General features: G+C 54.5%; 1 protein-coding gene across 1 annotated transcript in view; it reads right to left on the reverse strand.

The window, feature by feature from the left end:
- The window catches only part of EEIG1 (estrogen-induced osteoclastogenesis regulator 1), a 34,858-nt gene that overhangs the window by 5,943 nt on the left and 2,806 nt on the right, over positions 1-26,109 (reverse strand). Inside the window, exons 2-6 of the mRNA XM_010951167.3 lie at positions 5,903-6,023; positions 5,681-5,710; positions 3,447-3,563; positions 1,694-1,740; positions 1,378-1,535 (exon numbers count right to left, since the gene is read on the reverse strand). Coding sequence (XP_010949469.2) covers positions 1,378-1,535; positions 1,694-1,740; positions 3,447-3,563; positions 5,681-5,710; positions 5,903-6,023 — 473 coding nt within the window. The remainder of the gene's footprint in view (positions 1-1,377; positions 1,536-1,693; positions 1,741-3,446; positions 3,564-5,680; positions 5,711-5,902; positions 6,024-26,109) is intronic.

The following is a 26,109-nucleotide window of genomic DNA, read 5'->3' on the forward strand; positions in this document are numbered from 1 at the left end:
GATGAGCACACTCAGGCCACAGGCTGGACCCCAGGCCTGCTGTGACCTCACCCAAAGCCACATGGCTTTTCAAGTCCCCAACAGGCTCTCTGCATCTGGGGTGGGGGTTGCAGGGGTAGAGAGGCTTTTGGGGTCTCAAACTCTACCCCTTGTGGGAGAGACACCCCTTCTATTGCACAAAAGACACCATATGTCCTGGGGTGGCCCAGTCCCCAGATCTCTCCTCTGGGGACCCCTGCCCTGAAGCTGGAGAGAGTAATGGAGCTGGGAAGCCCCCAGATCCTGCATGTAGCACCCAGGCTGAGACAGGTAAGAAGCCCAGCTTTCTGCTCTGGGTCTCACCTGGCTGGGTCTGCAGGAAAAATGGGGTAGAGGAAAGCTGGCCCTGGAGGTCAGAGGATCCCTCACTGCTCCCAGCCCCTAGGGGCATAATCTCCCAGGAAACAGGGCCTGAGGCCCTACGCCCTAATTACTCTTGTGGCACAAATTAGGGCTACTACATGCCACCTTGCTTACTGATCAGCCTGGGGGCAGTCACCTCCCACCTCTGAGCTCACCCCCAGGGACGGGGTGCAGGAGCCAAGGCTTAAGCTCAGGGAGCCTGCTTCACCCTGCACAGCACTGGAGATGGGGAGGCGGTACAGGCCAGAGCCTTCTATTCTGGTAGCACCTCCCCTTCTTAATTGCCACACTGACTCCTCTGGGGATTCAGGCTTATTTGCATTTTTCATAACATTAGTAATAATGAGAGTTTAATGGAAACATGTGCTGGGAAATACAGAGCACGTACTATGTGCCAGGCAAGGCACGCATGTTTGCTCAGTTCATCCCCAGAGCAACCCAGGACGTGGTCACTACTGCTGATTCCATTTCTCAGAGGATGCTGAGACCTGGAGAGGCCAAACGGCCGGTCAAGGTCATGCAGCAGGTAGCAGAGCAAGAGCTCAGAGCACATCCCTCTGCCAGAAACACTGTGCCCTACACCCCAGATTCAGCTCAAACACCACCCCTTCAGGGAGCCTTCCCTGGTCGTTTCCAGGCGGATGCCTTCTGTGTCTCTCCCACATCTGTAGGTGGACATGCATTTGACTTATTTGTAGTGTCACTGACACCGTCTCTCCTACTATACCAGGAGAGCCACCAGGTCAGGGACCCACAGCAGTCTCCATCCAGGGCGCTGCTGTGATCCTGGGGCCACACACAGCACCCGGCTCAGGGGAGGGGCTCGGACGACTGTCTAATGGAAGCACGGGTGAGTGAATGCCATCCCACTAGCGTTCTCTGCTCGGCAAGTATCCCCCTTGGGACCTAGGGCCACAGGGAGATAAAAGCCTTCAGCCATGGGGTGGGGTAGAGAGGGCAGGTGGGGAACAGTACCTGAGCTTAGGATGGTGGGCCGGGCCTTGGGGGGTCGGGACCCCGTCAGGGAGTTGGTGCTGCTGCTGCCACTGCTGCTGGTCCCACCACCCTTACACGTCAGCTGCAGGGAGGAATCCTGGCCTGGGATGGAGATGGACTTGGCAGTGGATGGCGGCCTTGGGAAGACAGATGGGTATGACTGGCGTGCCCCACTTTGGGGTCAGAAAAAGACAGGGGAACCCAAGAGCCTGGAGGAGAGAAAAGTCCCTGTCCTCCCTCCTCCAGTGTCCAGGACAGAGCCCCCAGCCCTCAGGAGGCCTGCACCAGCACTCACGTCTTGAAGCAGGGGTCTCCAGAGAGCAGGAACATTCCAATGGTGACCTGTGCAAAAGCGGGAGAAATCAGCCACGCCTCGTCCACCCACTCAGCCCAGGGGCCCGGCCTCCCTGCAGCCCCCCTGCTCTGGCTTCAGATGGCCTTGGACTCTAATCCTGTCTCCGTCCCTCACTGGCCCTGCTGAAGCCACCAAACCTCACTAAGCCCCAGTTTCCTCCTGGAGAGGACAAAACTGATCCTAACAGCTGCGTCGTGGGATAGTGAAGAAGACGCTGGGTGCCTGGCACAGAGTGATCAAGGAGCGAAAGTTCGCTTCTGTCATTTCAGAACTACGACTAGACTGAGCCCTCAAGGGTGGGGCTGCAGCCGCTCTCCATCCTCAGCGGCCCTCACGGCCCTCAGAGCAGGCGAGGCAGGCAGGGGGAGGTTTCCTCAAGCCTGACTTGGCGTCGGAGGCTCACACAGTCCAACGCAGAGGGCAGGGGCTTGTGAAAGTTTGTTGAAAATAAAGTAAAGCAAGAAGCCATTAGAAATGTAACATCCACTTGGGCAAAGATTTTGGCAATGGCCCAAACAAGGCAAGGTCTGGGTCCCCAAATCTGGGCTGGGACAGAGTAACAGGCAGAAGGTGACAGAGTGGGAAAGGGGTGCTCAAATTCCAGAAACACCTCTGATAAAAATGGTAACCTTTTTTTAAATGGATTATTTCATTTGACCATGGTAGCATCCTACAAAGTTGGGGATGGTCCCAGGCTGCAGACAAGGGAACTGAGACTCAGACTCAGAGGAAGTGACTGAGCTGGCCTTGAACTCGAAGCCACCAGCCCCCAGGGCCCCCATGATCTGACATGAGGGTGCACAGGGCCACTGGAATGAGGCTGAAAGGCCTTGGTTCTCACAACAACTAGCCTGGACCTTTTCAGGTGGCTCTGGTTTCCTCTGCAAAAGGTCCAGGAAGCCCCAGAGTCTCTGCTCACCACCTCTACCCGGCTCCGCCAGGCACAACATGCTCCTGCTGGGTCAGCTTGTAGAGGTGTGGTTAGGACAAGACTGTTTTCTCAGCCAGGTGGGAGGGTGTGGAGGCGAGGAAGAGAGGTGTGCTGGCAGCAGATGCCCAGATATCTCTATTCCAAGAGGCCAAAGGGGCAGGTGCCTGCGGGGAGGGTGTTTCTCTGGCCACTGGAAACCTGCACGTGGCTGGGCCCTCTGAGCAGCTGCCAGGGTCTGCCCGGGTCCAGGGATGGCAGGTCCATCTGCTCCGATACTCTGGGAGCTCAGGCTGCCTCATGACATATGGGGCAGTAGTTAGGAGCTGGACCACAGGGTCAAGTGCCAGCTCTGCCTGTGACTCCGGGCAAGTGATCTAACCTCTGTGCTTCAGCCCCCTCCTCTGCAAAACTGAGATCAATAACAGACACCACACCCCACGGGGCTGTTGTCAGGCATCACAAGATAAGGGGTGGTAAGCACTCAGGGATGCTGATCTCACCAAAAGTGCTCACCAAAGCCTTAAAGAGACTGTTGGGTTCACCTCCTGACTGCAAATTATGGATGGAGAAACTGAGGTCATGGCCAAGTCAGGCCTCTCTCTGATGGTGGTTTCCTGACCCCAGGGCCCACGTCTTCCCAACATCCCTCACTGCCTGTCTTGGGTGAGAACCTCCATTTTTAACAACCCTCCAGAGGACAAGGAGCAAGTCTTCCCCTGCCCCTTGGTGGGAGGGGGCAGATGAGGCAGCAGAGCCCCATACCTTGAGGATGGAGTTGTCCTGTCGGGTGTTCTTCGTGTCATATCCCTCCAGCAGGCAGCAGCGCACCGTGGAGCCCGAGCCTGCAAACTCGGCCAGGTTCAAGTCAGCAAAGCCCAGCTGGGGGGACAGGGGAGAGTGTGGGTGCAGGGCTAGCAGCCCAAGGGTTAATTTGGCGAGGTGGGGAGGTGGAGGGGAGGCAGAACCCCTGGGCCCGCCCCACAGCCCAGACTGACTGTTGCATAACCAGCACCCAAGGACAGAGGCCCTGGTTGGCGGCTCCAACGTGGCAAAGCCAGGAGCTCACATCCCTGAGCAGCGGCACAAAGCGCCCTTTGTGCGCGTCCCAGTGTGCATCGGGGCAGCGCCGGAGATGAAAGGACACTGTTGTCTGTGACACAGACGCATTGTTCCCTGGGAAACAAGGCCGTGCTGTGGGAGCCTCCAGGCCAGTGGACAGGAGGGGAGGAAAGGCCCGTGAGAACTTGGTGTTGGGATGGGTGGGCAGGAGTCCCTGGTGGGAGCTGGAGTGAGGGGCTGAGGGAACTCCCAGCTGCTCCTGGGGTGCAGACGGGAGTAAGGCATGGGGAGGGACGTGAGCAAGTGTGAGAACAGGATGAATGAGCTAAGAAGGTCTCTTAGGTGGAAGCCCCGTCTGCCAGACCTGAAGGCTGAGGTGAGAGGGTGCTAAGCCTGGGGACTCAGAGGACGAACCAAGCCAATCAGGGACATTTCCTGAGCACCTGCTGCATGCAAGGCTCTACTGCACAGTTCGGGGCACATGCTCCAGAATCAGGGACTCAGGTTCAGATTCTAGCCCTGCCATCATCTCAGAGTGACCCCCATTCTACAGACGAGGAAACTAAGGTTCAGAGCAGGGAAGTGACTTGCTTAGGGCCTCATGCACCGTAACTAGCAGAGCCAGGCCTGACACTAGGCCTGACACTAGGCCTGATCAGCATCTAGTCTCACCACCTTTCTGGGCCTCAGTTTCCTCCTCTGTATAAGGGGAGCTGAGCCTGTGGGGAAGCGTGATTAGGGAACGGAAGGGAAGGACCTGGAATGGCAGGTCTGACACATGCTAGATGCCTGATCAACGTTTGTCGGGGGAGGTGGGATGCTCCAGCTGTTCGCTGGCATGTTCTTTCCTGGCTGGGCAGCCGTCCGGAGCCACGTGCATCAACAAGAGGAATCTCCACCCTGACAGCACCTTCCACAGCCTGCTTCTAGCCACCTTGCCCTCTGCTTCTGGAGAAGGCACGAGCGCCCCGGCCAGGGCAGAGCTCCTGGCCCAGTCCGCTAAGCTCCCTCAACTCTGGTCAGTGGGAAGGACACACCCTGCACAGCACCTCCCTTCCATGCAGGGTGAGGTGAGGCAAAGGCACTTCCCCTCCGACTGAGCTCAGCCCCTGCTGTTGGGTGCCCCGTCCCCCCTGCCCCGGGCCACAGAGGGTGGTGGGCTGAGAGTCCCAACAGAGAAGGGTTATAGGGCAGAGCAGGCTGATTCAAAGCCGGAGGTAACCCTTTCAGAGCTGTCTTCCTGCATTTCCTCGAATAGAAAAGGTTTTAATGTGTAGGCCTGAACTGTCTGGGGGCGCAGGGAACGCCTGCCGACAGCACAGGTGTGCAACAGTGGGGACTGGCTGAGGCCTCTTCACCCAGCCACACGGTGGGACCCGCCACTGTTAGAAAGCAAGAGGAAATTGGTGATGACACAAAAAAGTGCCCATGATGTGTTGGTAAGTAAAAACCCAAGCTGGAGAATCTGTTTAGAACAAGTCCCTCTTGTGTGTTTAAAAATCACATCTGCATGTACGTGTACAAGTACACACACAGGGTGCCCCTTATATGACTCTCTAAACTATGTGCACACGTTTTCTTCACTGTGCTGTACATACGATATATTCGTACATATTTTTTTCTTAAAAGGTCTGGAAGATCCTAACAAATTAAAATAGTGGGGTCTGAGGAGGGGGCAGAGAGAGGAATGGGGTGGAAGCCACCCTTTCACTGTGGGAACCTCTGCACTATCTGTGCTGGAAGGAGCATCCACTGCCTTTACATGAAACACAGAGACTATCAATAAAGACTTCAAAAAACTCATACATCTCCTGGAGGGTGTGTCTCCTGTTTGGGACAGAGAGGCAGCTGGAGGTTCTGCTAGGAGCTTCTCTCAGGCCTGTCTCTTCCCACCCATCCCGTCCCACCCCACTACCCCTTCACACAGCCCTGCTTACCTTGGAATAAGTCTTCCCGCCTTTCAGCTCCTGCACGGGAAACAGACACAGGTTGACTAGGGAATCCCGGGGACCTCATGGGTCTCCCCAGTCCGCCCACCCCCCAATCTGACTGCCAGGGGAGGAGGACAAAGAAAGGGGCAGACTTACTCACTCAGGAGGTGGGTCTAAAGCTACTGGACCAGTGGCCCCATGTGCACCCCCAGTCCCCGCCAGCCTCACCTTGCGCACTGACACACGGAAGATGCAGGGGTCCAGCAGGCCGGTGGCCGGGTTGGCGCTCATCTTACACACGAAGGTGAACCTCTTCCGCCACCGTACACAGTTCTCCTGCACCTCCTCCCTGCGGGCCAGAGGGACAGTGAGCACAAGGGTACAGGGTCTGCCTTTAGGGAGGTGAGGACCCTATTACCTGTGGGGGTGGGGAGAGGAACTCTCACTTTTCAGTTTGTATCACAGAGTGACTATTTTCATAACAAGAATCTGCTTGTGGAAGTATTATAAAACCACCACCACCACCAAAAGAAATAAATAAATAAAAAATGAAAAAACACAAGGCAGGGGTGAGATCAGGCTAGGGGCAGCTGCTCCGTCTGCTCCCAGAACCTCCCGCCCCCCACCCCCAACCTTGCTCTGGGGCCTTAGGCAGCTCCTTCGGCTGCCATTACCTCCTATCAGCTGACTCCCACTGGCCATCGCAAGTGACCCTCACAGCAGGGTTCCCAGGATGGACTACTGGCCCTTTTTATAGATGACAAGACTGAGGCTAGGAAACTGCCCGGTATCACACAGCCAGGAAACAGCTGGCCCTATGCCCAGTGCTACCTGGCTCCAGAGCCCCCTTCTTCACTGTGAGTAACAACGACGACAATAATAATAATAACAGCTAATGCTCAGACAGTGCTTCCCACTTGCCAGGCCCCACTCAAAGCATTTTACAGAACCAGCTGCCACTGGAGCCTGCTCCAAGTGCTGGCAACCCACAGTCACGCTAACCCTTCCAGCAACTGTCTGGAGCAGCCACTCTCATTAGTCCAATTCCACATTCCAAGAAACTGCAAGTTCTGGGGCCAAGACCCCAGCCCAAGGCCACCACCACAGAGCAGAACAGGAACTTGAACCCAAGCAGCTTGGCTCCGGTGCCACATGCTCAGCCCTCCCCTCTCCAGGGGGACACCACTTGGGGCCCTCACATTCCCTGACACTAACAGGGGGCTAGACTTCCAGCCCCTTGACCTCCTCCTGGGTCTGTGGAGCAGGACCAAGCCCCCATACTCAGCACCCTCAATGGGAGGCACCTCGTGCCCTGGGAGCGAGTGGGAGCCAGTGGAAGCAGCTCACCCAGCCGCTCCAGCTGCTGCGGGGGCCCCAGCAGGCCCCGGGGGTGGCAGTGGCACATGGCAGAGATGAGCTCCCTCACAGCCCGCCGGGAAGGACCGTGCTCAGGAAGGGAAGGGCCAGCACGAGAGATATCATCGCCAGCCTCATCCCACCTGACAGGAACGGCTGAACAGACAGCTGAGGAAGTGACCGCTCCACATCCTGGAGACCTGAGGGGCTCGGGCTAACGGCCAGATTGGGGCCCGAGGGCAGAGGATCAGCTCAGGTTGAGCATCTCCTGAAGGGCTTTCTTGCTTCTCACGGCAACCTGGGAAGGTAGACGTTATGCCGCCCCTTCTGCAGCCAAGGGCACTGAGGCTCCCAGAGACTGCCCAAGGTCACAGCCCCCAGTGATGGACACAGCAGCATCTGAACTCAGGACTGTTCGACTGCAGAGTCAGAGCACTCCGCCATCACCTCGGTTCATGGGTCAGGGGCCCAGGAAAGCCTGGCAGACGGAACCCACTGAGGCTAGGGGGCCAGCAGTGCCCTGCTCTGCACCCAAACCATCCACCATGTCTCTGGGTGCCAAGTATGTGCCAGGTGCTGGACTCTGCAGTGGACTTGATTCACAGGCTGACACTTGACAGTCACCCAGTGATGACTCAGTGTCACCAGGAGAGGGCAGGGGGAGGGCTGAGTCAGGGGAGGTGACTGGCCACAGGGAGGTGTCATTCAAGCTCAGATCCGATAAAGGGTGGGGAGTACCAGTGGGAGAGAAGTTCCCAGCAGAGGGAACAGCATGAGTGAGAAACGAACATACTCTTGGTTTCTCAGCCGATGAAAGCCCCCAAGCCACGTGTATATGAGGAGCTCCCTCCTGGCCCAACAAGGCTTTGAGGACGTGACCAAGGTTTCCCCATATCCTGCCAGGGCTGTGACAAGGAACAGCAGGCCTCGGTCAGGCAGACCTGGGCTCAGAGCCTCACACTCACTGTGCAGCTTGGGCTGGGGCCCAACCTCTGCATCCTCATTGGTACAATGGGCACACCACGCACGGACTGGTGGGCACCTGAGAGCACTCAGTAAGGTGAGCCCCACAAAGGGCCAGGCCTAGGGAGGTCCGTGAGACACATCTCATGGGATGAAGACACTGGGCCTCTAGAGGGACCCAATCACCAGAATGCTCTGACCTTGTTAAGAGGGGGAGCTCCAGCAACCCCTGCAGGCAGGGGACAAACACAAAAGGTCAGGGCTAGAGATGAGGGGAAGGAAGGGAGCGTTCCCAACTGCCGGTAGACGTGGGCAGGGACCCTCAGGAAGCAGGTGCCACAAGAGGAGTGGGACCCCTGGGCTCGGGCATCATCTGACCAAGCCATGCCAGCTCTCCTCATTCATTCAAATAATTGTGCGCCAGTCTCTATTCTATGCACTAGGGCCACAGCAGTGACTAGCTTACATTTTGCTGGGAGTGAAAAGGAAGAACTAAAACTATCATTACTGGCAGATGACTTGATCTTGTATGTAGAAAATCCTAAAAATGCACCTAAAAAACTACTAGAATACATAAGTTCATCAGGTTGCAGGATACAAGATCAATATATAAAAATCAATTATTTCTACATACTAGCGAATATCCCCAATGAAGGAAACAATTTCATTTACAATAGTATCAAAAAAAATAAAATATATACGAATAAATTTAACAAAAAAAAGTATAAAACATATATTCCAGGAAACCATAAGACATTGTGAAAGAAATTCAAGAAAATCTAAATAAATGGAAAGACATCCCATAGTTGTGGATTGAAAGACTTAATCTTAAGATGATACTACTCCCAAATTGATCTAAAAATTCAACACAATCTCAGTTGGCTTCTCTGCAGAAAACTGATGCATTGATCCTAAACCTTGGAAATTCAAGGGACCAGAATAATTAAAACAATCTAGAAAAAGTAGAACATAATGAAAGGATTCACATATCTTGATTGCAAAACTTCTACAAAGCTACAATAATCAAGAAAGTGTGGTTCCAGCACAAGGATAGACACATAGATCAATGGAATGAAGTTGAGAGTCCAGAAATAAGCCTTCACATTATGGTCAATTAATTTTCAACAAGAGTGCCAGCGGGGGAAAAAATGGCCTTTTTAACAAAAGTTCCTGGGACAGATGGATACTCACATGCAAAAGAGTGAAGTATACCCATTTCTTACATCATATATAATTAACTCAAAATGGACTGAAGACCTTAAGTTTAAGAGCTAAAACTATAAAATTCTTAGAAGAAAACATAAGGGTAACTTTTCATTCTTCATGATCTGGGATTAGGCAACAATAGTTTCTTAGATATGACACCAAAAGTACAAGCAACAAGAGAAAATACAGATATACTGAACTTCATAAAAATAAAAAAAAATTGTGATTCAAAGAACATGATCAAAAGTGGAAAGACAACCCAGAGAACAAAGGAGAATATTTGCAAATCATATATATGGCAAGGGACTTGTAGCTAGAATATACAAAGAGCATTTACAACTCAATAATAAAGACAAATAACCCAATTTTAAAATGGGTAAATGATCTGAATAGAGACTTCTTCAAAGAAGATACACAAATGGCTAATAATACATAAGAAGATGTTCAACAACATTAAATATCTGGGAAACACAGATCAAAACTATAATGAGTTACCACTTCCCACCCACTAGAATGGCTATAATCAAGACAGATAATAACAAGTGTTAATGAGTATATGGAGAAATTGGAACCCTTGTGCACTGCTGGTAGCACTGTAAAGTGGAGCGGCTGCTTTGGAAAACAGTCTGGCAGTTCCTCAAAAGGTTAAACAGAGAGTTATGATATGACTCAGCAATTCTACTAGTAGGTATATACCCAAGAGAAATGAAACATATCCACACAAAAACTTGTACACAAATGTATACAGTAGCATTATTTATAATAGCCAAAAAGTGAAAGCAACCCAGATGTGCATCAATTGGTGAATGGATACATAAAATGTGGTATATCCATATAATAGAATAGTATTCGGGCAATCAAAAGAAACTAAGTACCTAGAAAACACTATACATAAGTGAAAGAAGCCAGTCATAAAGAACTATAAATTGCATGATTCCATTTCTATGTAATGTCCAGAACAGGTAAGTCCATAAGAAAGAGAAAGACTTATGAGTGCCAGGGGGTGGGGGAGTTGGGAAAAAATGGGAATGATTGCAAATGGGTATGGAGCTTCTTTCTGGGGTGATAAAAACGTTCTAAAATTGATTATGGTGATGGTCACACAATTCTATGAATAAACTAAAAACCACCAAACTGTACACTTCAAATGGGTGAACTGCATAGTGTGTGAACTACATCTCAATAAAACTGTTACCAAAACAAAATAAAAATGGTGGTTCAAATAAAGAGAGAAAAATAGAGAAAACAAGGAAGGTGGGTAGGGAGTACTGGATGGAGATGAGAAGGTAAGGGCTGCCACTTTGGGCAGGTGGTTAGAGAAAGCCCTTTGGCAGTGACATCTGAGCAAGGGCTGCAATGAAGTAAGGATACGAGGTGAGCAAAGACTTGGGGAGGAGCTGTCCTGATACGTGAACAGCAAGTGCAAAAGCCCTGAGGTAGAAACACTTGGCAAATGGAGAAGCAGCATGAAAGCCAGTACTGAATGGGATTGTGGAGGAGAGCAGGGGTGATGTGGTTGGCAAGAGAGCAGGGACTAGGTCAGGCTAGACCTCAAGGGCCATGGTGAGAACTTTGAATCTTCCTCTGACAGCAGCTCATTCTTGCCACTATGGATTCCGGCTTTAGACAGAGGCTCAGAGCAGCCCCAGAGGAGGTGGGTGGAAGGGTGAAAAGAGAAGAAACACTTCCCAACCAGCCAGAGGACCAAGCTTAAAAGCAGGGAAAGCTAGGGGGCATCTAGGGTTCCCAGACCCTCTGATCTCCACACACCCCTCCACTGGCTCGAGCCAGTCCCAGAGTTGGAAGCAGCTGCTGGAGGCTGAGAAGGAAGTTCACCGTGCTGGGCGTGTAGAAACACCCAGAGGAATTAGGATTAGTGTCTGGGAACAAAAGCTGATATCGAGTTATGGGCCCTCTCCCTTCCCCTTTGTGAGTGTGCCATGGGAACGCTAGTCAGGAAGCCTGAGGTCGCCAGCTCATGGCTCCTGCGGGCCTGGCCAGAGAAAGCCACGTGGAGCCCTCCCAGGCTCAGGTAACAGGCAGCTTCCTCTCCCCTGCGGGAAGGTGGGCCAGGGCAGGGCTCACGGGATCAGTGCTGGGCCTCCCTCATGTTTCCACAAGGCTCTAAACACACACTATTAAATGCCACCACTCCCACGGGAAGAAGCTCACAGCCGCGCCCTGGCCCACCCCAGGAGGTCACAGCAGGGATAAAACAAACACCTCAGCAGTGGCCATTTCCTGAGGCCCCACTGTGTGCCACCTGGAACTCTTCAACATCGAAAGTGGGGTGTTATCATGGTCCACTTGACATATGAGGAAAATGAGGCTCACAAAGAACAGAAACTTACCCACAGTCACAGAGCGATGAGGAGCAGAGCATGGTCTTGACTCCAGGTCTATCTGGGACCAGATTCCACACCACATAGCCAGAATCGGCCCAGTCAGGACTTAACCCTGCAGCTGCCTCCAGGGCTGCTCTGGAGAGAGGGAACTGGGTACCCTCGGTCAGGTGGTACGGGGCCCCAGGCACCGGGCAGGGATAACGGCAGGGAGATGAACACAGGCTCGGGGGCAGGGATGGGGGCTGTTCATTTTTTAAAAAGGCAAAAATTAAGATGCCAAGCAGGTGGCCATGAGCCCCTGCGTGGAAGCTGGCCAGGCCAGGCTTGAGGAAGTCTCAGGGACTAGATTCACTCAAAAACCTCTTATTAAGCTAGGTGCCAGCGACTGCTGAAGGCAGTAAACAAATATAGTAAACAAAACAGATAGAAATTCCTGCCTTCAAGGGGCTTATAGTCTGGCAGTAGGAGACAGACAAAATGAGACAAAAACACAGCAGATGGTGGTTAAGTGCTCTGGAGGGAAGAGGAACCAAGGAAGGAGGCAGGCAGTGCCTAGGTCAGGGAAGCCAGAGGGAAAGACAGCCAGGCAAGGTGTTGATGAGAAGGCGACATTTGAGCAAAGAGCTGAACGAGGTGAGTGACCCACGCAGATACCTGGGGGAACAGCATTCCAGACATGAGGAACAGTCATTGCAAAGGCCCTGAGGTGGGAATGTCCCTGACATGTTTAAGAAAGCACAAGGAGGACAGAGGCCAGAAGGCCATTTGGGGAACGACTCCCAGGAAGAGCAGAGGCCCAGTGCAGTGCTGCCAAGAGCCCTGAAGGGTGACTAGGATCCTAAAAGCTGAGCATCACCTGACACCCACTGTGAGGGACTGTGGCCCTGGGAGGAGGGACAGAACCTGCCTGGGCGCCATGGGTCTCTGCATACATTCATTCCCCAGTGATGCGAGGTGCAGTGAGCCACCTGTCTCAGACAGAGGGAGAGTGTGAAAACTACAACAAATGAAAAACTATGACGAAAAATCAAAAACATGATACTCATTTAAAAAAAAAAAAACACAGGACTGTGCAATCCCCACCCCCTGCTCTCCTGATGTGGCTCAGGACAGGCTGAGAACCAAAATGTAAAGATGACAGAAACAAGCCCAGAAAAGACACCATCCAGAACCTGGACTCTGGGCTCCCAAACCGAGCGGCTTGTTCCACCTGCTCAGTGGCAGGAGGAGACAGTGGCCACAGGAAGGAGGGAGCTCAGAGCAGGCCTGGCTAAGGTAGGGTGAGGGACCGCAGGGCCACTGTCTTCGTGTCTATCCAAGAACTGTTTCTGTAATTGAAATTTAAATTGAAAAGTGAGAAAAGGGTGTGAGGTTAGAAGGGCTGGTCAAAAGCAAAAGGGACCTGAACATCCACCTACCTGATTCAAGGCCTGAGCTCACCCTCGCCCTCCAGCAGGATCGGGCGCCCCTTTGGTAAGAGATGAAATGGCCCCGAGCCTCCCTAGCCCAGGGTTTCAGGGCATGAGTCCCCAGCTCCATGCTGCCAGGGACAGGTAATTACAGAGAAGGAGTTTTCAGAGGAGTTTCGTTTTTAGCTTTAAAATATACAATTAGACATCCAAATCCCTGAGAGGCAGGGTGAGCCCTCTCCACCCACCGCAGCCCACTTGGTGGCCATCACAGTGGCAGAATTCAGCTATTTCTGGGTTGTCCTGAAATAGAGCAGAGCACCCTATCAGGCTGGTGTCCTCAGGGCAGCAGAGCTCCCTCGGAGCTCCCCTGGCCCCAAATCCCGACCACAGCCTCTATTATACACCCACAAAGGCTTACTGTAGGCGCCGGCTCGATGCCAGGCCCACGTGGATGTGGGGACACAAGGGAGCAGACCTCCTCCAGGAGTCCCCCGCTGAGTAGGGAGACAGACATAACACAAGTGACTGACAAGGAAAGGGAAGGGGCTATGAGAGTGCTGAACAGATGGGGGGCCTGACTTGGCCTGGGACAGTGATGCCAGAGCTGCGACCTCAGGGCTGTGGTCAGCTGGGTGAAGACCTGGGAGATGGCTCAGGCAGTGGGAACAGCCCAAGAAGACCCAGAAGGAAGGAGGTGGCTCTTAGGAGGAGGCGAGAGAAGGCTGGGGGTGGGGGCGGGATCAGGCAGGTGAGGGTAAGGCTGCACATGTGACGCAGAGGCCCATTACAGGGAGCCTGGACTTCATCTGTAAAAGGGTGATACTGCCCACTGCATGGTGTTGTCAAGGTGACCCTGTAGTGCTGTGTCCAGCTCCTTTCTCCACTGCTCACCCAGAGGGGCAATGCAAAGAATCCTGCCAGCACGGTGTGTGGGTGGCCATGTCTTCCTAGCATCTGCCCCACCATGTGTCAGGGACCAAGGAAGACAGCCAGCCACCATCCAGGCCCCACATAGATTGGAAGCGCATCGTATCTGTCTGCCACCACTGTCTTTCTAGAGCCCAAGACAGAGCTACACAGAGCTGGTCTCACTCTAAAACACCCTCCTGCCCCCCAGGTTCATCTTTAATTAATCAACAGTAAAACCAGGTCCTGTTCATTGAGCTCATTCTATAGAACACACATTTTATATACATAACCAACTGAATTCTATCACAATTTGACTATGTACCATTATCATTCCCATTTTACAGAGGAAGAGACGAGGTCCAGAGAGGGGCAGTACAAGCCCAAGCAGAGTTGGACAGAACAACAGGGTGGGATGCTGACCCAAGGCCACACCACCTCTTCCCCATCTCAGTTTCTCTCAAAAGCAGGAGAGCAAGTGGACATCTGGGAGGAGGGAAAGGCTTCTTCCTAGGCCCCCAGCAATTAAAGACTCCTCAAACGCTGTGAAGGGTGGCAGACCAGGTTGACGTGAGCCACCATCCTCAGCCTCAGATGGAGAAATCTGAGATTCCCAGCAAGAGCCTACCCCAGAGTCTGTGTACCATGGTTCCCTGAGGTTGGCTCTCTGCCATGTCCCCAGCATCTGGACCAGACCAGCATCACTGCCTAGGAAATACAAGATCCTAGAGCCTTGCACCCCCAGGTATCCATCATGCAGGTGACAATGAGTCAGTGCCATGGCTCCCAGCCACAGGTTGCTCACAGCCCCCAGGCTGCCACACCCACACTGTCCCCAGAGACCAAACAGGGACCAAACAGGGCCCTGGAGTCAGAGTAAAGGCACAGCACAGCCAGCAGTGGTCTCAGGGAAGGAAGTCTAGAGAAGGGAGCCCAGGGCATCAGTGGGGCAGCCCATGGAAGGGCTCCAGCCTGACCCCACACCCACCCTCAGTACTTCACCTTCCCCCAGCCGCCTGACTGCAAGCACTCGTCTACACATCTGTCTCGTCACCACTGTGTGCCTGGCACAGAGCATGGCCTGGCAGGGCGCAGCTCAACTGTGGTCATCTAGGGGTGGGGGTGGCGAAGCCCGGGAGGCTAGAGCTTCTCGGACTCAAGCCAACGTTGAAAAATCCTTGGCTTGTCACAAGCGAAGATTCCCAGGCCCTTCCAGAACCTCAGACTCTGTTATGCCAGGGTTTCTCAACCTCGGCACTACTGACATTTTAAGCCAATATCTGTTTCGTTTTGTTTTGTTTTCGGGGGTGGGGGGTGTCCTGTGCTTTACAGGATGATTAGCAGTATCCCGACAATAGTACAGCTCTAGCTGTGACAACCAAAAATGTCTCTAGACATTGCCAACTGTCCCCCCAGGGGGCAAAGTCACAGCCAGTTGAGAACCAGTGCTGCAGGCCTTGGACTGGACTGTTTAAACAAGCTCCCAGGTGATTCTGAGGCAAGAGCTGGGCACCCAGGTAAGAGAGGGCATACCCATGAGAACTGTGTAGGACCCCAAGGACATCCCAGCCCCACTGTGCTCCTGGGCCCTGAGAGGGCTGGTCCCCAGATTCCTCCCCGTTAGCCCCCATGATAAGATAACCAGTGCAAGGCTCCAGCGCATGAATCCCTCCCCACTGACCCCCCCCAGGGGCTGCCACCAGGTCCAGCCTGCACCTCCTCAGCCAAGCCAACTCCATGATCTCCTTGTCCTTGGCCGGGTTCCTGGAGGAGCGAGCAGCCACAGTGATGCAATCAAGGTTCTCGGCTTATGAAACCCAGCCCAGGCTGGGAGAGGCGAGAGTCTAATAAGGAAACAATTTAAATCGACAACATCTGCCTGTGCTTCCCTGAAGAGAAGACAGTACAGCCGCCTGGGGAGGCGCCTCCCGGGGCCCAGGCAAGGCGGCCGTCCAGGGGCTGCAGAGCCTCCATTCCGGCGACGTGGCCAATGTGGCAGCCCAGCAGCATCTGGCTTCTGCCAGGAATTCAGGGCCGCTCACAGGGGAAGCAGCTTGTTGCAGTTCTGACACAGCCAGCCCTTCCTCCTGTGACCCGATGAGGCAGCAAGAAGTTCCTAGAAGTCAAGCCACTCAGGCTTGGTGGGGAAGAGAGTCATCAGGGTCAGGGGTAAGGATTCTGGAGTCAGGTGCATCTGGGTTCAAATCCTGCCTCCACCACCCAGGTGAATGCGCAGGGATGCTATTCCCAATTGATGCAACAGGCCCTCTTGCTTTTATAGCCCAAAAGAGCAGGCTGTTGAAGGGCTCCAAAGTAAACTGCTTGCTTTGACCAAGTGCTGGTCCAACCCCGTGCACCTGGGTGAAGGTGTCCCCACCAACCAGTGTGGTCCAGTCTGGCTCCTGTTTCCCAGGCACCCTCCTGTGTGCCAGGTGCTGCTCGAGCAGGAACCGTCTGCAGGCACGACCACTACCCACTTCACAGATGAGCAAACTGACACTCAGGGAGTCCACAGGTCTCTCAAGAGATAAAGGGTAACCTGTAAGCTCAAGCCCTATCTCAGGAGCCCACTCCCACCCCCTGTCCTGCAGGATCGCTGGGAAAATTCACCAAGATAGAAAAGCTGTTCTCAGGGGATGGCAGCATCAGTCAATGTCCCTGCACTTTATAGGCTGATCCTTCACCACAAGTGTCAACACCAGGGAAGAGGCAGCCTTGAGATCAGTCTTACCCTAAAGAAGGGGTGGTCATCAGAAAAGAGTACACGGTCAGTGGGGCATGGCACTGGGCCAAACCCTTCAAGATCTGCTAGTATTGGGGACCAAAACTGGTCTATCCAAGGTCAAAGGCAGAAGCGAGAAAATGTTCCTATAAAAGTTCATATATCAGCTTCCTGCCTCCTGAGCATTTCCTACTTATTGGGCGCCAAACTGAGAGCTCCCCCTGCCTGACCTCCCAGAATCCACACCCCAAGCCTGGGAGGTAGGTACCATCATCTTCAAGTCACAGGCAGGGAAACTGAGATTCAGAGCACAGAAGCCACCTACCCCAGGTCTGGCCAGGAGAGGGCCGTGATCCAAACCCACAGCTGTCTGACCTCAGAACCTCAAACTAGGCCCCCCATACCAGAGCTAGGCCAGGCTGGAGGCCCTAGAAATTCAAAGCAGGAAGATACAGTTGGCCTATAATAGCAACTTTCACTACCCTCAGGACCCGTAGAGCTTCAGGGTTGGCTCTGCTCAGGAAGTTTCCTCTCCTGAGCCTCTGACATGCCCAGCAGGACCACTCACAAGTCAAGGGTGCTAGAGGCAGACAGGCTGGGGTTCAAGGCCAGGATCTGCCACCCACTGGACATTTGTCCTCTCTGAGCCTTAGTCACTGCCCTGCCCTGGCTCACGGGGTTGCTAAGAGGTTTAATGAGAGAACAGGGCCTGGCACATACCCAGAAGGCACTCACGGTAAACGGGGGACACGGCCACTACTATTAGAATTAATTCTGAGACAGATGGTACAGCAGAAAGCCACGCAAGCAAGGCCCCTGATGGAGGCCCTGCTTCCACACCCAGGACCATGGGTCGGAACATTTCCCCAGAACTTGAACCTGGCAGGGACGTCCTGGGAGGTAGACTGGCAGGTGGCCCAGGCATGCTCAGGCTGCTCCTGGCTGACTCACGCCTGGGTGGTGTTTGAATCACTCAAGGAAGGGAAGAAACAGAAGGGAGGGATCCCCATCCCCAGAGCCCGGTTCCTCGAATGGCTGGACTCAAGTGAGTCATAGGGATGTCCCTGTCCTCTGAGCCCCTACCCAAGCCCATAGCCTTTCCTGAAAGCACCCTCCCCACAACTACTGCAGGCAAGTTACTTCCTCTTCCGGGCCTGGGTCTTAGGTATAGTGGAAACAGAAGGAGGCTTCTATGTTGCAAAGCACAGAGGACCTAGAGGTAGGACCTTTATTTCCTTCACTGTTGCTTGCCGAGTCCTAAGGATGGCTGGCACCTGGCACATGGGAGGTGCTCAGTAAGTCTCTGATGACTGAATGAGTGACCTTCATAGCCCTGCTCCCAACAAGAGCTACCACTGACCTTCTTGTGCTGATATTTCCACCTCCAGTAAAGAGGTCTCCCAGCTGTGGTCAGGTCATGTCTTCTGGCTCCCTGCCATCATCCAGGGGTCAGAGGTCATCACCATCTCTGGATCTGCCCCCAGGTGTTCCCACTGCTCCACACAGCATTCCCCATGGCTACCTGGACTTCTGAGGTGACCAGTGAATAATCAGGGGCCACTCAGCCATAGTCATATCCTCTCACAAAACCAGCACACACTCAGACCTGTTTTTCCAGCCATCTTCAGGAGCTCTCTGAGATTCCAAACATAGGACAAAGGGCTCAGGGTCAGGTGGGACCAGGAAGCCCTGACTCACCAATCTCTACCTCCTCCCCAGACACCTGATTCTCCTGAACACTCATGGACTGACTCTAGGCCAATTGCTGCCCCTGTCATCTACTTACTCCACACACATTAACTGAGCACTTACTACAAGCCAGGCCTGAGTGGGACACTGGAGATACATCTGTAACAAGCCTGGGCCTCGATCAGCCTGCATCCAAAATGGGAATGGCCGTTCTCATCCAGGTCCATGTGATCCCTCTTTAGCCGACAGGAAACTTTCAGGAGGTGCTGGAGGACTGGGTCAGGCCTTCTCTTGCATTCAAGGTGAGTACTCAAAGGACCATCCCCAAAGGGAGTGGTCAGGGCCAGAGCAGGCAGGAGAGCCCAGTGCCTCCTCTCCTGCTGTGCTCAGCACTTCTCAGTGAGCTGATGTATCTAATGGTCTCCTTCCAGTTCATGGACCCCAGGTCAGGGAACATGGCTGTCTTGGTCCTTGCACAGGGCCAGGGCAGCAGCCTGGCTCTAATCACAAATGTTTGCTAAATGGGTGAACCACAGGAAGAGAGAGGAAAAACAAGGGAAGAGAGGGAGGAATGTGGACCTTTCCTTCCTGCTCCACCCGTGGATCCCCTCCAATAATTGCCCTGGATTAACACCAACTACTGCCAGCCTTTCCTGAGTGCTTATTCTGTGCAGGGGGCTAACCCACTTAATCCAAGCACCAAAAAGGAGCTCATCAACCCATTTCACAGAAGAGGAAAGCAAGGCTCAGAGAGATCCTGTGGTCTGGCAGCCTCGGGAGCCTGCCTGCCCTCCCTCTAAACTGCGAAGCCCCACACCCAGCACCCCTGCTGGGTTTGAAAGAAGCAGAAGGAAAATCCCCAGCCAGAAGACTGTTGGCAGTTGCCAAGATGAGCTATGGCTCATGAACAGCGATGCTTATCAGGTCGGGATGGTTCGGGCTGCCCTGCCAAAAAGACCCTGTAAAGACCTGAGCACCTCCTCCAGGCTTCCAGTGCCCAGCACCACCAAAAGTGTGGGGCATCTCAAGGCCGCTTCTCAGAGACACATGTACACATCAGCGCACAGCTGGCAGACTCTCAGAACATCCTGTGAAACCAGCCCCCTCAAAGCAGGACTTAACAGGTCCCGGAAGTCCCCTCCAGACATGACCGCCACCCCAACAAAGATAACATCATCCTGATTTGCATCAGGATGGGTTTTTTTTTAATCAAAATGCTTTTGAACTTTATGTAGATGGCATCACACAGCATGCTCTTGTGTCTGGCTTCCTTCCCTCAACATTGTTTTTGACACTGTCCTTGTTGTGAATAGCAATGGCTGTTGCGTAGTAGGCTCGAGTTTTGTTTTTAATCTTTCCATGATGACAGAGGTGGGAAACCACTCCTCTCAGCTGACAGCCACCTCCCCTTCTGCAACCTGGAGTCCCAAGTGGTCAATTCCATGGCTGCCCTTGGTGGTTCTGATTCTGATTCACATCCTCCTGTGGATCCCTGCCCAGGTAAGTCCAAGCCCCTCCCCATGGCCTCCCCCAACTCCAAGCCCGAGGCCACTGGCTCTTCCCTGCCCAGCACTCTTGCCCTGGTTGCTCTTCTCCCACCACCTGCTAACCTACTCACCCCTAGGGCCAAATCCAGCATGGCTTCCTGGAGAGGGGCACTACGGGGGGCAGGGCTGTATCCCCAGGAAGCAGCATGGGGCCACACACACACAAGGTGCTCAGAAAATTGTCCCTGAGGATCTGGGGGATGGGGAAGTCGCAGGTGTGCTGCCCCCACATGTCTGCAGTCTGTCTGCTCTCAGAGAGGAAGTGGTGGGAAGTGAGGGCGCCTTGCATGTGAAAAGGACCCAGACTTCTGCCTTCCCCAGCACCCACCTCAGCACTGGACTGTGTGCCTCCTCCACTCAGTAGGTTTAGTGTGGTTTCAGCTTCCAGGTGCATGGTCCTGTGCTGAGCGGGTAGCCCTGATCTCGGTAGCCCTCCCACCCCCACATGAGCACCCTCACCCCATTTGATAGGGGAGGAAGCTACAAGGACAAGGCTATTGGCCATAGTCACAGAGACAGTGAGTAGCTGCCAAGGTCCCACTGCAGAGCCCAGGGCAGGGACCAGCCTCTGCCTCCTCCCCATCCCCCAAGGAGCAACCCTACTCCTTACAGAGGGTCCACCCAATACACCCCATCAATGCCCTCAGTTGCCTCTTAATCACAGCCTCTGAGCCCATGGCAGTGCCCAGCTGCCCAGTATGCAGGCAAGGGCTGCTCCTGACACACGCTGATACCTCCAGCACCATGGTGGGGAGGGGCAGGGCCCAAGCAGCTGGTGGCGGCCAGCACACGGTCCAGCACTATCAGCGCCCACACTGGTTCAAGGCCAAGGGGGAAAAGTCCCAGCCCTGCGCCAGTGCCAACCCATGGCAGGAAGCCCGAGGACTTAAATGCAACAGAGGCCGCTCCTGCCCACAATCTGGGGCAGGAGCCGGGCCTCACATCCACCAAGGGCCTCTGGCTTTCTCCCCTTCGCTCTCATCCCCCAACAGTCTGCCCTCCACCTCATGTGGGGAGCTGTCTTCTGCCTCCCAGTGTGGGTCCCAGAGCAGGCTGTGCAGAGGCCCTTTCCCACAGGCAGAAGCCCCCCACACCCAGGGGAGCACTCCAGCTCTCACTGGCTCAGAGCCAAGCACCCAAGACCAGGCAGGTTTAAGACAATAGGGGCAAGGAAGTAAACAGACCCCACTGGGGACCCTGAGCTCCAGTGTGAGGTCCAGCTCCTCAGCCACTAGGTGTGCTCCTCACCTGCTCCCACCCCTCCAGCAGTACCCTCTTCCCACAGCACCCCTAGGATCATGAGACAGAGATGGCACCCCAGTCAGTTCTGGCCCACAGGGAAGTTCCAGCTGCCACGGAGGGGCAACCGAGGTGCGCCATCCAGCCCACTGCCCTGACTCAGCCGGGGACGGGAGGATGGACGACAGCGTGTACAAGGCCTGTACCACGTGCCCGGAGCCTAGCTGGATGTCTGACAGGCATTACCTCACTGTGTCCTCCAAAACACTGCGAGGCAGGCACCAGCAGCCCCGCTTGGTGGGGGGGCTGCTGAGGCTTAGGGTCTAAGTACCTTGCCCAAGGTTATACGGGCAACAAGAGGCAGAGAAGGACAAAAATGTCCTCCTGTGAGGGGCAAGGCACCAGCCTGACCAAACAGGCAGCAGGTCCTCCACTGGAGCTTCTTCCTCCCAACTGCGGGCTGGCCCTTCCCAGTCGACATCTGGGCAGCGTGGGGGCGGGTGGTTCCAGGCCCGCATCTGAGAGCTGTTCTAAGCCCAGGGCACCAAAAAGAGGCTCAGAGACCAAGGGTTTGCAACAACAGGCCTAAGCAGACATCAAGGCCGGGCACAGGCTAAGCAGCTTCAGGCCTCACCAAGGCCACCAATGAATGGCACAGTGTGACCTCAAGGAGAGCCAGAAGGTCCAGGGGTGACAGACCTCAGGTCATGGAGCATATCTGGGGCTCTGAGAGCAGGCCTGGTATCCCCAGAACCCAAAATGTAGCAGGCAAGGTAAAGAATGAAGAGAGACACTCCTCGCTCTCACCCCACACTAGTTCCAGGTCTCCTTCTAAGCAAATCTGATGTCTCTCCCCTGCTCAAACATTTCTGTGGCTGTCTGATGAGGATAAATCTATACTGGTTGCCACGAGTACACTGCTCATCTCCGCAGCAGGCGAGTGACTGTGGGGTCACCACATGGCGGTCACCAGAATCCACACACCGAGTCCCCAGGCTCCTGAGGCCTGTGAGCAGACACGCTGGCAACTGTCACAAGGTCCAGGCAGAGCTTCTGAACCCCAGTCAGAACTTCCAGGTATTGAACAAGCAGAGTTCAAAGGCACTCAGGTCCCTCAGACACACAGTGTGGTTACTGCAAAGAACCCTTGGCCAGAGTGGCTCCCAGGACAGAGCTCAGAGTGAGGCACAGGCCTCGGGGAACAGCCCTGGCTCCACAGTGCCAGATCACCTCGGGTCAGGGCTCTGCCACTGCCGGGCTGGCAGGCAGGAGGCAGGAGTTGCCAGGGTGGCACCTGCCAATAGTGTGGCCAGCTGGCAGCAAAGGCCAAGTCAAAGGAGCAGATACCAAGACCAGGCACAAGCTGGGCAGCTTCAGGCCTCACCAAGGGCACCAACAGCAGAGTGTGACCCCGAGGGAGCCCGCAGCTGGCCTGGTGCCACAGCCAGTCTGCCAGCAAGACACTTCTCCACAAGCGCCCACCTCCTCAGGCCCCAGCCTGCGCACAGAAGGAGCTCCAGGGACCAAGCTGGCTCAAGTAAACAAGGGAAGCAGGCTGCAGTCAGGGATCCACGGGCACGCAGTGGAGTCAGGAGAAGCCCAGAGCAGGCAGCCCATGGAGGAGGCAGCTGCAAAACCTCTCAGGCCAAATGCTGCCAAGTGGCACTCTTGCCAGATCCAGATCTTCTGATTTAAAAGAAACCCAAAGTCTGGATTTTTATGCTGTCAAAAACTCTTAGAGCACTGTATAGGGCAACAAAACTCCAGCCACATCTGGCCACTGTGCGCTCTCTGAACTTCCATCTTCCAGCACCTACTGAGTGCAAGGTGTGGTGCCAGGCTAGACTACTAGTCAGGCCAGGCCCCCTTGAGTCTTCTCCACCCAGCAGCCAAAAGCCATCATCCTAATTGGCAAACCAGGTGCACTGCTCCCCCACCCCTTGGCTGAACCCCCAAAGCCAGGAAGGGTCCAGCCCAGCCATCTCCATATTCATGTACTCCAGCCCCTTGCTCCTCCTCTCCACACCCCAACCACACCAGCCCCTTGCCTAGACCACCGACCAAGTGCCTTCCAGTCAGGGGGCTATACCAAAAAGGCTCCCGACCTCTCTCCAGTCCAATCCCCTTCACCCCTCAAGTCTCCTGTGAAGGGTCACCTCCTTGGTGAAGCCCTCCGCATCACAGAGATGTGCCCCGTCATAAGAGCATGCGCTCCATGAGGGCAAGGACCGTCCAGCCTGGGGCAGGTGCCCAACTGAAATCTGTCAAACAAATGGACAGACGACTGGATGGAAATGCCTCCTCAGTCGGCCCTGGGGAGGACCCGTCCCAGATCTGCCTGGCTCTGATGTCTCCGTGATGCCCTCAGGAACACTGTCCCCGGCATGGGGAGCTCCATGGGAGAAAGGCTGTCTGGTCCCAGTCACCTCTGAAAGCCCAGCACAAGCAGGGTGCTCGGTAAATGTGGAACAGGGCCATGTGCCTGCTAGCCTCCTCCTCCCTCTTTGGCTCTCGGTCTCCAGGGCTCCTGCTCTATGAAGGGAAGTGGGTGCCCTGCTGCCTCAGGTCCCACTGCACCTCCACATCCCTGGCCTCCTTGGGCCCAAGAGACAGAACCGTGAGTCCATCTCCACACCAGCTCTCCCCCCACATTAAGATGTGCGTGAGAGCAGGCCCCGAAGGGTAGCAGATTCAAGTGGCGTCTGCAGATTTTTTCCAAGGAGGGAGGGCTAGGGCCTCGGGGAAGCAGAGGACTAGCCAAGCCTGTGGTGAGTGTGCAAAGACCTGGCCTTCCCGGGCCTGGGCACAGGGCCTCCAGCTGCAGAGCTGATCTGTCCAAGGCCTTCTTCATGCCCCCCAAATCCCAAACGTCCCTCGGAGGCCTCCCATCCCAGCAGGCTCAAGGCCAGGCCCACAGAGGTAAGGCAGTACCCGCACTGTGAGCAGATGTGCCTTCTTTCAACAGGTTGCCTAAATAAAAATCTCACTAAAGAAACAACTGAGGAGTCAAAGATGCCAAAGAAGAAAGGATGGGGTTGGAGCCTCCCCACGTCATACAGTCTGCTTCTTGGATAGCCTGGCACCCAAGTCCAGAGCAGGAAGAGCCCCTGGAGGGGTCCCCTTCTCTTTCTGGCCCAGTCTGCCCCTTCATGCAAAGAGGGGTACTGAAGGACAGTGGACAGAGGTCAGGGCCAACCAAAGTCCACCCAGCTATGCCATTAGCTCCTCCTATGAAGTGACCCTAAACAAGTGCCTGCAGCTTCAGTTTCCCCATCTACTGGTCAAGGAGGCATGCTCTGCCTGTCTCCTCCAGAGAGGACTTGCTGTAAGGTAAATCAATGCCTCCCGCCCGCTCCCTCCCACCACTAGCCACGTGCATGAGGCAGGCCACAGGACCAGTGCCAGCTGGGCACAGAGACCTCTCAGGATGTTTGGGATTCCTCCTGCCTGAAAGACAGATTGGCTCAAGGCTGGAAGTCTGCGCCCAGCCTGCCCTGGGGAGACCACAGCCCAGCCCCCTGCTTCCCAACTCACCAGACTTGGCTGGGACCTCTGCATCACTCCCGGGACCCCTAGGAAAGCATCGCAGATGCCATCTGCTTGGAAGGTCTGTGGGCAGGGACTTGGCAAAAGCCCATTGTGCCCCAGTGCCAGCCTGTGCCTGGCCCCAAGTCCACAGCAATGACTTCAGCCCCATCCCCTCCTATGGCCCTGAAGCCCCTTTTCCTCAGATCTCACAGGATCTAGACCAGTGCCCTGAAATGATCCAAATCTGGACTTTGTTGTACCACCGAACCCACTAAAAGGAAACTCCCTCAAAGGTCCAGGGACATTATCTGGGGCTGTAGCTGCTGATTCCAGCCCCCTGACAACCAAGGAGCAAGACCTGCCTAAATTTAAATCACAACTCTGCATTCCCCAGCTGAGTGACATGGGTCCATCACTTTAGTTCTCTTGACCCCAGTTTCCTCATCACCTCACAGGGTGGTTCAAAGACTCAACTGATCACACATTTAAGGCATTCGGCAGATCCCTGGCATCCAGCAGTGCACAATTAAAGGCAGTTTAAACTCTGATGATAAAACAGTTATTTTCCCAATTCCACTCCCAGTCAGGTGACCTCCCCAGACCTGGTGCCTCTCTGGATAGCAGAGAGCAATCTGCCTGGGCCACAGTATATACATTATCTACTCCCCGTCACACATTTGCAGACGTACATTTGCAAAACACTCAGCATGACACCTGCACATAGCACAAGCCCTCAGACACGGTGGCTGTGAGGATTATGGTTCCATAAGGAGGCCTCAGAAAGATGAGGCTGGGGAGCAGTGCAACGTACCACCTGTTCTACCTGCTCAAATTGGGTCAGGCTGGAGCTGTGTACCCAGCTGTTGCCATGGCACCCAACACAGGGAAACAATCCAGCAAGGAGGGTGGGTGCTGCAGAAGCCAAGCCTCAGCCTGCTTTGCTCAGACACCACCCATGCTGCCACCGCCACCACTCTCTGGGTCATGTTAGGGGTCTCCGGAGGTAGGGGCAGTATGCTACTGGATCTGGGCCCAGCATCTAAGCAGGTCTTATCACCCCTGACCCCACCCCAACTCCAAAACAATAGGGCCTTGGCTCTCTGGAGGGGTGGGCTGTGAAGAGGGGCTCCCAGGCTGCAGATCAGGGTGTGGGGGATAGGAATGGAGGGGGTGGAAACCCAGAAACCCCCATCTCCTCAGATCTTCCCTCCTCATCTCACTCAGGTTTTATCCATGATAAGGGTTGAGAAAGGCTGTTTAGGCTCAGCAGGGTTCAGGGAATCCATTACCCCTTGCCAAGAGGGAAGAAGGGGAGAGAGAGGTGAAATCCAGATGCTGTGGGCTAAGACCTGGAACTTTCCAGACTTTCCCAGATGAGGGAGCAGGTTTAGGGCAATGGAAAGCCTAACAGGCGGGGTGACAGTGGCCCCAGGGCCTGGGACGCCAAGTTACGGTTGAATACCAATTCCTCAGTAGGATCCAAGATCCCGCCCCCCAACCCTGAGCGCACATGTAGGCCCCC

This window comes from Camelus bactrianus, chromosome 4 (assembly GCF_048773025.1).
Source record: "Camelus bactrianus isolate YW-2024 breed Bactrian camel chromosome 4, ASM4877302v1, whole genome shotgun sequence".
Taxonomy (NCBI): domain Eukaryota; kingdom Metazoa; phylum Chordata; class Mammalia; order Artiodactyla; family Camelidae; genus Camelus; species Camelus bactrianus.